This window comes from Brassica napus, unplaced genomic scaffold (assembly GCF_020379485.1).
Source record: "Brassica napus cultivar Da-Ae unplaced genomic scaffold, Da-Ae ScsIHWf_597;HRSCAF=889, whole genome shotgun sequence".
NCBI classification, from domain to species: domain Eukaryota; kingdom Viridiplantae; phylum Streptophyta; class Magnoliopsida; order Brassicales; family Brassicaceae; genus Brassica; species Brassica napus.
In genome coordinates this window covers 47957-65134 of record NW_026016656.1, presented here as the reverse complement: position 1 = coordinate 65134, position 17178 = coordinate 47957, and the positions used below count along the sequence as shown (strand labels likewise).

Sequence of the window (17178 nt, the reverse complement as noted above, 5' to 3'; positions counted from 1 at the left end):
CTTTATGTATCCAAATCAAGCTTCTCACAAAGTGATTCATCCTGGTTTGATTGGAACGACGAAGAAGCTGTGCTATTCCCAAACTGGGAAACTGGAATCACCTGATTTGAAAGTGGGATAACTTCTTCATCCAACTCCTATGAGATTTATTCAACTTCCTGGTGATTCTCCACCACTTTATGTATCCAAATCAAGCTTCTCACAAATAGATTCATCCTGGTTTGATTGGAACGACGAAGAAGCTGTGCTATTCCCAAACTGGGAAACTGGAATCACCTGATTTGAAAGTGGGATAACTTCTTCATCCCAACTCCTATGAGATTTATTCAACTTCCTGGTGATTCTCCACCACTTTATGTATCCAAATCAAGCTTCTTACAAAGTGATTCATCCTGGTTTGATTGGAACGACGAAGAAGCTGTGCTATTCCCAAACTGGGAAACTGGAATCACCTGATTTGAAAGTGGGATAACTTCTTCATCCCAACTCCTATGAGATTTATTCAACTTCCTGGTGATTCTCCACCACTTTATGTATCCAAATCAAGCTTCTCACAAAGTGATTCATCCTGGTTTGATTGGAACGACGAAGAAGCTGTGCTATTCCCAAACTGGGAAACTGGAATCACCTGATTTGAAAGTGGGATAACTTCTTCATCCCAACTCCTATGAGATTTATTCAACTTCCTGGTGATTCTCCACCACTTTATGTATCCAAATCAAGCTTCTCACAAAGTGATTCATCCTGGTTTGATTGGAACGACGAAGAAGCTGTGCTATTCCCAAACTGGGAAACTGGAATCACCTGATTTGAAAGTGGGATAACTTCTTCATCCCAACTCCTATGAGATTTATTCAACTTCCTGGTGATTCTCCACCACTTTATGTATCCAAATCAAGCTTCTCACAAAGTGATTCATCCTGGTTTGATTGGAACGACGAAGAAGCTGTGCTATTCCCAAACTGGGAAACTGGAATCACCTGATTTGAAAGTGGGATAACTTCTTCATCCCAACTCCTATGAGATTTATTCAACTTCCTGGTGATTCTCCACCACTTTATGTATCCAAATCAAGCTTCTTACAAAGTGATTCATCCTGGTTTGATTGGAACGACGAAGAAGCTGTGCTATTCCCAAACTGGGAAACTGGAATCACCTGATTTGAAAGTGGGATAACTTCTTCTTGCCAACTCCTATGAGATTTATTCAACTTCCTGGTGATTCTCCACCACTTTATGTATCCAAATCAAGCTTCTTACAAAGTGATTCATCCTGGTTTGATTGGAACGACGAAGAAGCTGTGCTATTCCCAAACTGGGAAACTGGAATCACCTGATTTGAAAGTGGGATAACTTCTTCATCCCAACTCCTATGAGATTTATTCAACTTCCTGGTGATTCTCCACCACTTTATGTATCCAAATCAAGCTTCTCACAAAGTGATTCATCCTGGTTTGATTGGAACGACGAAGAAGCTGTGCTATTCCCAAACTGGGAAACTGGAATCACCTGATTTGAAAGTGGGATAACTTCTTCATCCCAACTCCTATGAGATTTATTCAACTTCCTGGTGATTCTCCACCACTTTATGTATCCAAATCAAGCTTCTTACAAAGTGATTCATCCTGGTTTGATTGGAACGACGAAGAAGCTGTGCTATTCCCAAACTGGGAAACTGGAATCACCTGATTTGAAAGTGGGATAACTTCTTCATGCCAACTCCTATGAGATTTATTCAACTTCCTGGTGATTCTCCACCACTTTATGTATCCAAATCAAGCTTCTTACAAAGTGATTCATCCTGGTTTGATTGGAACGACGAAGAAGCTGTGCTATTCCCAAACTGGGAAACTGGAATCACCTGATTTGAAAGTGGGATAACTTCTTCATCCCAACTCCTATGAGATTTATTCAACTTCCTGGTGATTCTCCACCACTTTATGTATCCAAATCAAGCTTCTCACAAAGAGATTCATCCTGGTTTGATTGGAACGACGAAGAAGCTTGCTATTCCCAAACTGGGAAACTGGAATCACCTGATTTGAAAGTGGATAACTTTCATCATCCAACTCCTATGAGATTTATTCAACTTCCTGGTGATTCTCCACCATTTATGTATCCAAATCAAGCTTCTTACAAAGTGATTCATCCTGGTTTGATTGGAACGACGAAGAAGCTGTGCTATTCCCAAACTGGGAAACTAGAATCACCTGATTTGAAAATGGGATAACTTCTTCTTGCCAACTCCTATGAGATTTATTCAACTTCCTGGTGATTCTCCACCACTTTATGTATCCAAATCAAGCTTCTTACAAAGTGATTCATCCTGGTTTGATTGGAACGACGAAGAAGCTGTGCTATTCCCAAACTGGGAAACTGGAATCACCTGATTTGAAAGTGGGATAACTTCTTCTTGCCAACTCCTATGAGATTTATTCAACTTCCTGGTGATTCTACACCACTTTATGTATCCAAATCAAGCTTCTTACAAAGTTATTCTAATGAGATCCTAGGACCCTTCTCTGGATGGTTTGGATAGATCCTTGCATAAACGAATCAAAGACTCGAGTTTATCAAGGCTGTGGATCGAATGGTGACACAAGAGGCTGCGGAAAGGCTCCTTGATACTCCTAGACTTGGATCGGATATGACACACCTTTCTAAAGCCCTTGGGTGTTGGATATTACACACCAACAGACTGGATACTACACACCAGACACTCTCTTAACTCGTGAAAGCAAGGGAGAAGAAAACACAAAGGTTTAAGTGAAAGAAAACTTGATAGATGCTAGGGTTGCCGAGTTACACATATATATAGTGAAAGGCTTGGAACAGGCTCCAAGCATTTCGAAATTAAAGGAACAGGCTCCTCCAATTAATGTAGAAATAAAGACATAACTTAGATAGAGTTTTCGAAAATGAAAGACATAAATACTTAGAAATAAAGATAGCATAAGGTTCTTCATGTGGTTTGGTCCGAGAGTATCAACTAGGTGATAAGATAGCAAGACTATGGCCTCGTTAAAAACCTATCATTGCAAAACCCAATGGGACAAAAACAATGATAGGAAAAGAGCACACATAGCTTGCTAGCCTAGATGATACTCAACTTGATGGTAAGATGGCTTGAATGGTGATAAGCGTATCTTGAAGTATCAAGCTTCCTCCAAGACATTCTTCTTGCTCCAAGGACTTCCTGATTAGTCCTCCAATAGCTTCTTTGAGTTTCCTAGCTCTGGCTCGAGTCATGGGACCTTTAGGAATGGTTAAGACCTCATCTTCTTCAGCTGGTTCATCTCTAAACTCGCCATCTCTATCTCCATCAGCTGGCTGGTCCATGATCATATCATCCCCTCCCTCTTGAAAAGGATTTGACCTCAAATCAGGTTCATCTGCAATAAAAGGGATCAAGTCAGTAACATTGAAGCTATTACTCACATCATACTTACCTTGGAGATCAATCTTGTAGGCATTGTTGCTGATCTTCTTTGTGATCTCAAAAGGTCCATCAATTCTTGGCATAAGCTTTGACTTCCTCTCATTAGGAAACCTCTCTTTTCTCAAATGAACCCAAACTTTATCACCCTCCTTAAAGACCATCTCACGCCTTCCTTTGTTGGCATGCTTGACATACTGCTTAGTTTTCTCTTCAATGTTGAGCCTAGCTTGCTCGTGGAGTTGTTTCACCATCTCTGCCTTCTTTTTGCCATCCAAACTGACCCTTTCACACTCAGGTAAAGGAATTAAATCCAAAGGAGAGGTGGGATTGAACCCATAAACAATTTCAAAGGGTGAAAACTTAGAAGCAGAATGCACAGCATGATTATATGCAAATTCACAATGTGGCAGATAGTCTTCCCAAGATTTCAGATTCTTCTTAATGAATGCACGCAAGAGTGTTCCTAGAGTTCTATTAACTACTTCAGTCTGTCCATCAGTTTGCGGATGACAAGTAGTGGAGAACAACAACTTAGTGCCTAGCTTAGACCAAAGAGTTTTCCAAAAATAACTAAGAAACTTAGTATCTCTATCAGAAACTATGGTCCTAGGCATGCCATGTAAACGCACAATCTCCTTAAAGAACAGATTAGCTACATGCAATGCATCATCAGTTTTGTGACATGCTATGAAATGTGCCATTTTTGAGAACCTGTCAACAACAACAAAGATAGAATCCTTCCCCGTCCTAGTTCTAGGCAATCCAACAATGAAATCCATAGATATGTCATTCCAAGGATGATAAGGAATAGGGAGAGGAGTATACAAACCGTGAGACTGAACCTTAGACTTAGCTTGCTTGCAAGTTGCACATCTCTCACATAGTTTCTCCACATCACTTTTCATCCGAGGCCAAAAGAAATGATCCTGCAAGGTTTTAAGAGTCTTTGCAATACCAAAGTGACCCATGAGACTCCCTCCATGTGATTCCCTAACAAACAAATCTCTCAAAGAGCAATTAGGCACACACAGTCTATTATCATAAAAGAGGAATCCATCATGTCTAAAATAATGTCCAGCAGCAAATTTCTCACAAGAGTTATAAGCTTCTTTAAAATCTGGATCAGATTCATACATCTCTTTAATCTGCTCAAAACCTAACAGCTTAGCATCAAGAGTGTTTAAGAGAACATACCTTCGAGATAGTGCATCAGCAACTATGTTTTCTTTACCTTGTTTGTACTTGATGACATAAGGAAAGGTTTCTATGAATTCTACCCATCTTGCGTGTCTCTTGCTGAGCTTGTTCTGTCCTTTCAAGTACTTGAGAGACTCATGATCCGTGTGTATCACAAACTCCTTGGGCCACAAGTAATGCTGCCAAGTCTGCAAAGCTCTCACCAAGGCATACAATTCCTTATCATAAGTTGCATAGTTGAGAGTGGCGCCTCCAAGTTTCTCACTGAAATAAGCTATGGGTCTCTTTTCCTGCATAAGAACAGCACCAATTCCAATTCCTGAGGCATCACATTCAATTTCAAAAGTTTTATTGAAATCAGGAAGTATAAGAAGAGGGGCATTAGTAAGCTTCTCTTTTAGGCATTGAAAGGCAAGTTCTTGTGCTTCTCCCCACTTGAATCCGACTTCTTTCTTGATTACTTCAGTCAATGGAGCTGCTATGGTGCTAAAGTCTTTCACAAACCGTCGGTAGAAGCCAGCTAATCCATGGAAGCTTCGTACTTCACTTATGGTTTTAGGAATCGGCCATTCTTGAATTGCTCTCACCTTTTCCTGATCTACCTTTACTCCATCTGCACTCACAACAAAGCCTAAAAAGACCAAGTTATCCGTACAAAAAGTGCATTTCTTAAGATTAGCAAATAGCTTTTCTTTCTTCAAGACATCAAGAACAGTCCTAAGATGTTTTATATGCTCTTCTAAACTCTTAGAGTAGACAAGGATATCATCAAAGTATACTACCACAAACAAGCCTATGAAGGATCTAAGCACATGGTTCATCAATCTCATAAAAGTACTAGGAGCATTGGTTAATCCAAAAGGCATGACTAACCACTCATACAACCCATGCTTAGTCTTAAAGGCTGTTTTCCACTCATCTCCCTCTTTCATTCTAATTTGATGATATCCACTCTTCAAATCTATCTTAGAAAAGACACTAGAACCATGCAATTCATCAAGCATATCATCTAATCTAGGAATAGGGTGGCGATACTTCACTGTTATGTTGTTGATTGCTCTACAATCAACACACATGCGCCAGCTCCCATCTTTCTTAGGCACAAGGAGCACAGGTACAGCACATGGACTCATACTCTCACGGATATGGCCTTTCTCCATCAGTTCCTCAATCTGTCTTTGTAGCTCCTTGGTTTCCACAGGGTTAGTTCTGTAGGCTGGTCTGTTGGGAAGAGTAGCTCCTGGTACAAAATCAATCTGATGCTCAATCCCTCGAATAGGTGGCAAACCTATGGGATTATCTTCTGGAAATACATCCTGGTATTCCTGTAAAAGAGCTGACATCTCACTCGGATACACCGGTGTACAATCAGTTAGAGACAAAAGAGATTCTTTAAAAATAAATAAGAGAACCGATTGATGAGAATAAAGAGATCTTTTGATTTCACTAGCTTTAGCATAGAAGTTGTGTTGCTTATCTGGTTTGAGATCAACCTCTTTCTTCTTCTGAAGCTGAAGCTGATCTTCATGTACTTCTTTAGGAGTTAGAGGTACCAATACAGTTCGCTTGCCGTTGAACTCAAAAGAATGTTTGTTAGTGAAGCCATCATGGATGACACACCTATCAAACTGCCAAGGCCTTCCTAGTAGTATGTGGCTGCCTTCCATGGGTATCACATCACAGAGAATGTCATCTTCATACCTTCCAATGGACAAGGGTATAGAAACCTGAGTAGATACCCTCAACTCGCCCTCTTCATTAAGCCATTGCAGCCGGTAAGGTTTAGGATGTTTTTGAGCTTTCAAACCAAGCTTCTTCACCATTGTCTCGCTAGCAACATTAACACAGCTTCCACCGTCGATGATCAGGCTGCAGACCTTTCCTTGCACCGTCGATGATCAGGCTGCAGACCTTTCCTTTCAGGCTAAAGTCACATGAAAGTCACAAGCTGGTTGCTTGTTTAATAAAAACAAAATAATCTTTCTTCAAAGGAGGGAAAAGACAGCAACTTGCTTTGGTTTAAGGAAACCCTCACCTGAAGCAACTTCTTATGTTATAAAACACCATCTTCTCTCCTCTGGACGTTCATAACCTGCAAGAAAAACCAGAGAAAAATTCAGAGAGAAAGAGAGAAAGAAGAGAGAAAAATTTGTGAGAAAAACTAGTTGAAAAATTCAGAAAAAAATTCAGAGAAGAGAATTGAGCATGGACAAACCTTTCTCACCATCCTGTGACTTTAATCAGTGAGTTTTGTGTGGTTAAGAGCTGAAGATTTGGTGTCCTGAAGTTTAGAATCACCCATGTTCTTCAGCCTTTGATTTTGATCGGTAAGATGGTTGTGGATCAGTTTCTGTGAGAAGTTTTGTTGGTTTGCCTACACTGGAGATAAATTCTGAATAAATCCAACCATGGATTCTTGTGGTGTTGATCAGGTTAATTCGTGGTTAGCTTGAAGAGAGACAACCAGTCAAGTTTAATTAGTTGAGTAAAACCGGTAAGCTTCAGCTTCTTGATTCAGCCATGTTTTGATGAGAACCAATTGCTGTATGTTGGTTAACCTGTCAGGATCAGTTGTCTAAGGTCTTGTTCTCTTCAGTCTTGGTTGGTTTATGATTTAATCAGTCTCATAGAACCAGTAGACGAACTGATAAGAATTATGGGAATTAAACCGAACTGATTTGATCTTGTTTAGAACTGAATTGAGCTGAGTATGTTCTGATCTGATCTGAGCCGAGCTGTCTATGGTCTGAAATTGTCTTGAACTGATGTCGTCTGAGTATAACCGAGTTAAGCTGTTGGGAACTGATTAGAACCGGAGTTAGCTGAGCATGAACTAAGCTGATATGAACCGAGTTAAATTGTTAAAGCTTGAACCGAGCTGAACATGGTATCAATCTGTCTTGAACCGAACTGATATGAGAGAACTGAACTGAAATGTTATGAACTGAGTTGAGTTTCTTCTTGAACCAGACTAGTGAACCTTATGTTCCAACTGTTATGTTTTGAATTCAGATGGCCAAGGAGAGTATTCGGATCAGCCGGATCCTTGTGATGGTTCTGAACCGAGAGTGATCCAGAAGTGAAGTGTGATTAGCTTGAGCTCGAGTCTAGTCTTCCTTAGCCAATCTCATGGATTTAAAGGTGAGTCTAGATAGATGATGAATGAATTATGAATGAGTATGCATGATTGCATATTGAATATGGTTGATTAATTAAGAATTAATCATGAATTAATTAAGGGATAATCATTGATTAATTAAGGATTAATCATGGATTAATTAAGGAGTAATTATGGTTGATTGATTAAGTATTATCCCTTGATCTATATTTATATATGAAGTATTTATCTAGTTTAAATACTTAAGAATTAATAAGAATAATTCTTTGAGGTTATCCCGAGCCTTAGTACTTGTTCTCAAGTACTAATCTATAAGTATTCTATTAATAAGTGTGAATCATGTGAAGTCTTATTGTATACTCACTCTCCCGAAAGTCCCGCATTGCCGTGAATTGGTCCTGCGATATGGATCAAGGTCATGAAGACACGATGATGGGGTCGCACCCTGGAGGCCGTGTAACTGCATGCAGCGTTGGATGTTCTATCTTGGAATATCTGATGGAGATGATGGTTATATTTATTCCCCGTTAGGCTCGGTTAGCCTTGGTGGTTTTCCGGGTTTAGCATATATATATATATATTAAGAGTATGAGTGATTGGCGGGTATCGTGGAGGTGATGTTTAAGATAGATTCACATGGATGGATTGAGAGGCCTTATAATTATATTAATTATGGAATATAATTCCACTGCATTCAAATGGTGTCGCTTGCTCGGGATACTATTGATATGTGTTTGGGTGTGGGATTAGACTCACTGAGTAAACTAGTTACTCATGACTCATTTGATATGCAGGTAACCAGTAGGTGGGAGACCTTTACTCTAGGACGGGAAGGAACGGCATTAGCCAGCGGTAGTTTTATTATCCTTGCAGTCGTTTTGATATACTTATGTATAAGGTTTGTTGACCGAAAACCTCGAGGTTAATCTATAAGATTTTGTAAGATTCTTTTAAATGATATATAAAGAATGTTTTTTTTAAAGTACGGGTTCCATATGATATTAGTCCTTGTCCGGACGAACCAACTATTGGGTATTACTCTTAAGGTTGTAAAGCCTCGGGTTGTACCTAATAGGATATGTGTACTTAGGCGGTTGGCCTAAGGTACCTGGATTTATTTCGGGAACTTCGGGTTAGTCGTTTATGTACACATTGTGGCTTCTCGGTTTGGTTTCAGTTACGAGTGATCGGCTGTGCATGTTCTTGTTTGATTGTTGCACGGCTGGTCGAGTCAACTTATACTTAGACCAGATCGGGGGTGTCACAAAGGTGGTATCAGAGCATGGTTATACGATGCTTGAATGGGACTTGTTTCAAACGTTTTTTGAGTCAAAATGAGTCGCAAGGATAATTAGGATGTGCTGGCTGGTTCCTTCATCTTAGGATAGATAGTCATGGGTAGTTACCTTACTGTTTTCTTTCATACGAGATGCATCAAGACAAGCTCGACGGAGTGGAGTGTACTTACCAATTTTGATCCTGTCAAGATCGAGATTCCTACAGTCATGATTGAGCTTTCTACCGTCATGATTCGGTTTGTTATCGTCATGTTTTGGTTCAATCCGGTCATGCTTCAATCCATTATCATCATGCTCGGGTGAGCTAACGACGTGCTCGGGTTTGCTACCATCATGCTCGGAGTTGGTATCATCATGCTTTCCTGCGGTTCCTACAATTTCTAGTGTGGATATCGATATTCAAAGATATATGAGACAGAGTTGACACATCAATTACATCTTCGGCCCGTGTTTTATTGAAGTCAAAGTTGACGTTGTTGGTGATGATCCGGTTCAGAATATCCGACTTCATATGACTTATTCTTTCGGCTGCTCATTTCAATCCAGCTTATGCCCAAACGTACCAGAACCAGAGACGTACAAGCCTGATTGATTCAGCACTTGTTTCAAGCTTAACGTTGGTGGCGGAGATAGTTCAGCAGTAGTACAAGACGATGGACGCACCAGCACCATTCCGTTGCAACAAGACATCTTGAAGTTTGTGAACAAGATAAAGAAGTTGGGACAACACCGACAAGTACTAAACCATTCGATGTAGATTTTGTATAGAGGAAGATTTCGAATGCAACACTAGGAGCAGAACAACTAACGTAGCCCATTGTTCACAAGATTGCAAGAAGGATATGGAACCATACATCATCAAGAATGATACAGTAAGTTGGTGATTAAGCGTCAAGCATCATTTGGGAAATGTTAGTCCAAGTTAGGCGGATTTCTTTCAAGAGTTCAAGATGGAGTGTTTTCTACCCAAAACATGGGACCGATATGGAGTTCGCACAGTGAGATGTTTCCGCCAAGATTTCGAAGTCAAGTTAATCTGATTTATCCATTATGGTTTGGAGGATGAGCTAAAGATCATGAAGATGTACTATTGTGACTTAGCCATTAATCTCAGAGTAACCCAAACTATAAAGCTTAAGAGCTATGAGGAGTTGGTGGAGGATCACATGAATTCTATAGAAGCCGTTTTTACTGAAGAAGTTTACCAAGTCATGCAGATTATTTAACTATCAACCTATTCAGATAGAAGGTCAGTTTCAAGTAATGAATCAAGAAAGTCGATGGAGATAATTTTTGTTGGACGTTTCATCAGATCAAGACCGAGGACCCTGAGTTGTTTTGGTTTTGGCTAGAAAGGAGAGTAAGGTGATGATTGTTCAAGTATATAAAATCCTCGATCGCTTACGTCATTTGCGCTTCGGTGGTGCCAGTAATGAGTACAGAGGTTATCCTACCATGGCCCATGAAGTTACCCGATCTTTTTACCTATACCTAGGGTACCGCTTGTTAAACTTGTTCGCTTTCCTTACCATTAGTCACTAACTAAGTGTTTGGCTATTTGGGTAGAGCCTACACTTTATAGTTGCCTGGACCGTCAAAACCTCTGAAAAGGTCCAATCACAGGTTTGCTTCTTATCCCATTGCGTGTTGTGTGCATTTTAAAAATTTATGAATGATTAAATAAATAAGTGAAGGAGTGATCAAGGTGTCGTATGAGACCTTGCCTATGGACGGAATTTTCCGCCCATATTGTGTTTGATGCGGGAACAACACATAGATGTAGTTCTCGGGTAGTGTCATTGTTTTAGGAAGGATTCACTTTAGTGAATTCAGGTACACTGTTCTTATTCGTGGAAGTACTGGCTGCCATTTAGAGTTATGGTATGCCTTCGTATCCCATCCCCATTCCTTAGTACTTCCATTAGAGCGGTTTGTTTCTATCTAGAGTGAGATTGGCTATCTAGTTATCGAGCTCAATTAGGATGTTGTTGAGGAAGGAAGTCTTTGAGAGAAGACCAGTTACCGTTGGCCTGCAGTCGTATTCTACTAAGTGTTGGAGCCTCGCTCATATCAGTCTGGAGAGAATAGATAACCTTCAAGATTGCAAGTAGAAAATCAAGATGGCTTATTCATTCGTATTTGAGGAACTCAGTTGAAGGATGAGAATCTAAGGAATTCATAGAAGGAACTGGGTGAAGAGAATTTTGAAGAATAGTATGAGGACTGTGTCATGTACAAGTTCATAAAGTGGAGATGTGGGAGAAGGAACCCAAATTCAACCTAAAATTAAGCAGATGTGAAGTAAATCCCAAGGAAGATTGAAGAGTGCAAGGAAAAAGGTATAACCATAAGGCATATGGGAATGCTCAAGTTGTTAAGAGATCAGAAGATGTATTAACAGAGAAAGTGTGAAGTCATCATACAAGAGTACTTCGTTGGTAAATCAAGTTTGGTATAGGCGGACTTGTTGATTCCTCAGTTACTAGACAGAAGAAGGAAATCAGAAAGTAATAGAACAAGACTTGGATATGCGAAACTTCAGTGAGATTGAGTCGTTCAGAAGTTTTTGAAGAGTATCTCAGATAGATAAGAAGGGTATGGAATACTGTAAGGGAAATCATTCCTGGAATAAGTGTGTGTGTGTATTTGAGAGTGGCACCCTTGGTCTGAATCATGTTAGCGTGATTGATCGTGCATGTTCTTGTTTGATTGTTGCACGGTTAATCAAGTTGACATTGACCAGACTGAAGATGTTACCTTCACGTATGGCACATCACCTGACGTTCCATATTTCCATGTTATTGAACTGGAGGAAAGCAGATAGAAAGGTTTCAGAAGTAATGGTATTCAGAGATTCAACGATGTCAAAGGAAGTATGTAGACCGCAGTATATGAAAGTTATGTGCGATGAAGAATTGGTTATCGTGAAAGTGTTTGCTCAGAAAAGAAAGAATTGTTTTAGAAAAGTTGGGGAAATCCGCAAATCTGTTATTTGGTATGTACCGAGTTGTTCAGAGTTGAAATGGTTATCTGTTGACATGAACTTCTTTTAGTTATGCTATTGGTGAGCCGATTTTGCGTAATCTTATATCAGACCCAGTATGATAGAACTGCTGAGACCAGAAAACTTGGAACCCTATTTAGCCTATCCTAAAGGTCCTTTGCGGATAGGTGAGCACCATATCAGAAGATTGGAGAAAAGGAAAAATTTGTAAAAGTTCAAGTATTTGGGGAACCATCAGTTGTTTTGACACGGGCAGATGAGGATAAGTTCAGAGTTGGTTATCTTAAACTTCTTGCAGAGACTCCAGTGTTCAGTAAAAGTCTGTACAGCTATGTTTTGAGAATTCGGGGACGAATTCTTTTAAGGGGGAAAGAATGTAATAACCCTCACGAGCCAGTTAATTTTTGGTCGAGAAAAACTCCGCTCGCCAGTTTGGAGTTGGTCGATCAGATTTAAAAATAAAGTCGACCCGGTGAATTAATACCTCGACGGGACTGTCTTGTGGTCGAAAGGCCTCTCATTGATAGTTCTGGTAGAGTGTTAATAATGTTGGTCGAATTTTATTTAAGCTAGGCAAGCTTAGTTGAAAGCAAGACGAGATTCGAAGGATGAGAAATTTTAGTCGAAAACTGTCCGAAATTGTCGTTAAGTTTCTTAACTAAATTCCGACCAGTCTAATACCTTCACCAGCTATTCTTCTTGCTTTCTCAGTAAATCAGTCACATGAGCTGCACCTACCTGCTTGCTTGCTTCACTAAAGTCACATGAAAGTCACAAGCTGGTTGCTTGTTTAATAAAAACAAAATAATCTTTCTTCAAAGGAGGGAAAAGACAGCAACTTGCTTTGGTTTAAGTAAACCCTCACCTGAAGCAACTTCTTATGTTATAAAACACCATCTTCTCTCCTCTGGACGTTCATAACCTGCAAGAAAAACCAGAGAAAAATTCAGAGAGAAAGAGAGAAAGAAGAGAGAAAAAATTTGTGAGAAAAACTAGTTGAAAAATTCAGAAAAAAATTCAGAGAAGAGAATTGAGCATGGACAAACCTTTCTCACCATCCTGTGACTTTATCAGTGAGTTTTGTGTGGTTAAGAGCTGAAGGTTTGGTGTCCAAGAAGTTTAGAATCACCCATGTTCTTCAGCCTTTGATTTTGATCGGTAAGATGGTTGTGGATCAGTTTCTGTGAGAAGTTTTGTTGGTTTGCCTACACTGGAGATAAATTCTGAATAAATCCAACCATGGATTCTTGTGGTGTTGATCAGGTTAATTCGTGGTTAGCTTGAAGAGAGACAACCAGTCAAGTTTAATTAGTTGAGTAAAACCGGTAAGCTTCAGCTTCTTGATTCAGCCATGTTTTGATGAGAACCAATTGCTGTATGTTGGTTAACCTGTCAGGATCAGTTGTCTAAGGTCTTGTTCTCTTCAGTCTTGGTTGGTTTATGATTTAATCAGTCTCATAGAACCAGTAGACGAACTGATAAGAATTATGGGAATTAAACCGAACTGATTTGATCTTGTTTAGAACTGAATTGAGCTGAGTATGTTCTGATCTGATCTGAGCCGAGCTGTCTATGGTCTGAAATTGTCTTGAACTGATGTCGTCTGAGTATAACCGAGTTAAGCTGTTGGGAACTGATTAGAACCGGAGTTAGCTGAGCATGAACTAAGCTGATATGAACCGAGTTAAATTGTTAAAGCTTGAACCGAGCTGAACATGGTATCAATCTGTCTTGAACCGAACTGATATGAGAGAACTGAACTGAAATGTTATGAACTGAGTTGAGTTTCTTCTTGAACCAGACTAGTGAACCTTATGTTCCAACTGTTATGTTTTGAATTCAGATGGCCAAGGAGAGTATTCGGATCAGCCGGATCCTTGTGATGGTTCTGAACCGAGAGTGATCCAGAAGTGAAGTGTGATTAGCTTGAGCTCGAGTCTAGTCTTCCTTAGCCAATCTCATGGATTTAAAGGTGAGTCTAGATAGATGATGAATGAATTATGAATGAGTATGCATGATTGCATATTGAATATGGTTGATTAATTAAGAATTAATCATGAATTAATTAAGGGATAATCATTGATTAATTAAGGATTAATCATGGATTAATTAAGGAGTAATTATGGTTGATTGATTAAGTATTATCCCTTGATCTATATTTATATATGAAGTATTTATCTAGTTTAAATACTTAAGAATTAATAAGAATAATTCTTTGAGGTTATCCCGAGCCTTAGTACTTGTTCTCAAGTACTAATCTATAAGTATTCTATTAATAAGTGTGAATCATGTGAAGTCTTATTGTATACTCACTCTCCCGAAAGTCCCGCATTGCCGTGAATTGGTCCTGCGATATGGATCAAGGTCATGAAGACACGATGATGGGGTCGCACCCTGGAGGCCGTGTAACTGCATGCAGCGTTGGATGTTCTATCTTGGAATATCTGATGGAGATGATGGTTATATTTATTCCCCGTTAGGCTCGGTTAGCCTTGGTGGTTTTCCGGGTTTAGCATATATATATATATATTAAGAGTATGAGTGATTGGCGGGTATCGTGGAGGTGATGTTTAAGATAGATTCACATGGATGGATTGAGAGGCCTTATAATTATATTAATTATGGAATATAATTCCACTGCATTCAAATGGTGTCGCTTGATCGGGATACTATTGATATGTGTTTGGGTGTGGGATTAGACTCACTGAGTAAACTAGTTACTCATGACTCATTTGATATGCAGGTAACCAGTAGGTGGGAGACCTTACTCTAGGACGGGAAGGAACGGCATTAGCCAGCGGTAGTTTTATTATCCTTGCAGTCATTTTGATATATCTTATGTATAAGATTTGTTGACCGAAAACCTCGAGGTTAATCTATAAAAATTTTGTAAGATGCTTTGGATTGATATATAAAGAATGTTTTTTTTAAAGTACGGGTTCCATATGATATTAGTCCTTGTCCGGACGAACCAACTATTGGGTATTACTCTTAAGGTTGTAAAGCCTCGGGTTGTACCTAATAGGATATGTGTACTTAGGCGGTTGGCCTAAGGTACCTGGATTTATTTCGGGAACTTCGGGTTAGTCGTTTATGTACACATTGTGGCTTCTCGGTTTGGTTTCAGTTATGAGTGATCGGCCGTGCATGTTCTTGTTTGATTGTTGCACGGCTGGTCGAGTCAACTTATACTTAGACCAGATCGGGGGTGTCACAGACAACGTGTGTAGAACAAGTTCTCTCTTTGTTCTTGCTCCTCAGTTTTGTTTTGCAAACTGAGAGTTCTTCTTGCAACCAAAAGTCTACCTTGAACTGGTTCCTCCTCATGCTCAACTTCTGATAGTTCTTGATCAGTTCTTAGTTTCTCATCTTCAGATTCAAACTCTCCATTCTCCAGAAGAATCATAACTCTCTTGTTAGTACACTCATTAGCATAGTGCCCACGCCCTTGGCACTTAAAGCACTTCACATCTCTTGCACGCGAGCTTGTAGCTTCCACTTTACCCTTATCTTTGTTGTAGATGCTACTAGACTTGGATTCTTCTTTTGGCTGTGGCTTGCTCTCCTTTTGATAGCTCGGTTTATCTTCCTTAGAGGTCTGGTATCTATTGGAACCATAGCTGCCACGCGCATGACTTCTTCTCTTAACTTGTTGCTCCACCAAGATAGCTTTGTGTAGCATCTCCTCTATTTCCAAGTAGTGTTGCATCTCCACTCTATCTTGTATCTCACGGTTGAGTCCACCAAGAAATCGTGCCATGGTAGCTTCACTGTCCTCAGATACACAAGCTCTTAGCATAAGCAACTCCATCTCTTGAAAGTATTCCTCTACAGACTTTGATCCTTGTGTGAGCAGTCTCAGCTTTTGATGAAGATCACGGTGATAATGGCTTGGTACAAACCTCTTGCGCATCACAGCTTTCATCTCTGCCCATGTTTCAATGGGAAATTCACCATTGCGCCTCTTGTTTGTAACCAACTGATCCCACCAGCTCAATGCATAGTCATTGAACTCGGTAGCAGCTACTTGAATCTTCTTAGTCTCTGAGTAATGCTGACAGTTGAAAACGAGTTCGATCTTCTTCTCCCACTCAAGATAGGCATCTGGATCAGCTTTACCATGGAAAGGAGGGATCTTAAGCTTTAATCCTGATAGCTCATTGCGTCTATGCCTCCGGCCCTCATGATCACGTCGAGATCTTCTACTGCTACGTCTTGAACCGGAGCTATGGCTACTTCTCTCATAGAAGTTATCAGTCTCTTCTGATCCAGCATGCTCACGCTGACCTTGTCTGTTTCTTCTTGGCTCATGTCTTGAACCAGATGCTTGTCCTTGCCCATGATGCGGTCTCTGATCATACTTCTCTTCCAGTAACTTCACCATCGCTTCCATCACTTGTTTGGTGATTGCTTCTTGCAGCAATCTATTCCTTCGCACAAAGGTTTCATCATCTTCCTCAGACCCCATTGCTTCCTGATACACGAAAAACTTGAACCAGTAAGTAGTTCAAAAGAATTCAGAACTCAAGATTCAAATAAGGAAACAAAGTTTTTCAAACAAAGCGGCAAATGAAGATACTTGATCAACACGCGACGATTTGAATTCTATCTTTTCGAAATTGAAACACTAACAGATCAGATTCAACGGATGATGAAATGAGATAATCAAATCCTGATCTATGATCTTAACAACAGATCGAGTCACACAATCACAAGAAACTTTTGGATCAAGCAAATCGATAACGTAATCGACAAGAATGTGAAAAGGTTTTTGTTCAAAACTCGATCGAAATTCTTAGATCTAACAATATGAGGCACGAAACAATCAGATCTATCAATCCTCTCAATGATACTAATCAGATCGAGTGAGAAACAACACGCAAAACCCAAATGATCAATGATATAACACGATGAACACAGATCTAATGAAATCGCAAAAGAGAAATCGAAAACTCCCCTTCCAGAGTGCTCTGATACCACTTAATGAGATCCTAGGACCCTTCTCTGGATGGTTTGGATAGATCCTTGCATAAACGAATCAAAGACTCGAGTTTATCAAGGCTGTGGATCGAATGGTGACACAAGAGGCTGCGGAAAGGCTCCTTGATACTCCTAGACTTAGA

General features: G+C 39.8%; 1 protein-coding gene across 1 annotated transcript; it reads right to left on the bottom strand.

The window, feature by feature from the left end:
* Window positions 1-3182: 3182 nt before the first annotated feature.
* LOC125604693 lies at window positions 3183-16100 on the bottom strand (the record flags this gene model as incomplete). The annotated part of the gene is made up of 8 exons (XM_048774907.1): window positions 3183-3391; window positions 3449-3574; window positions 3728-4500; window positions 4633-5266; window positions 5714-5960; window positions 6252-6512; window positions 6547-6559; window positions 15271-16100. Coding segments are annotated over 8 exons (3093 nt in total), but the record flags the coding sequence as incomplete, so codon positions are not given.
* Window positions 16101-17178: the final 1078 nt, after the last annotated feature.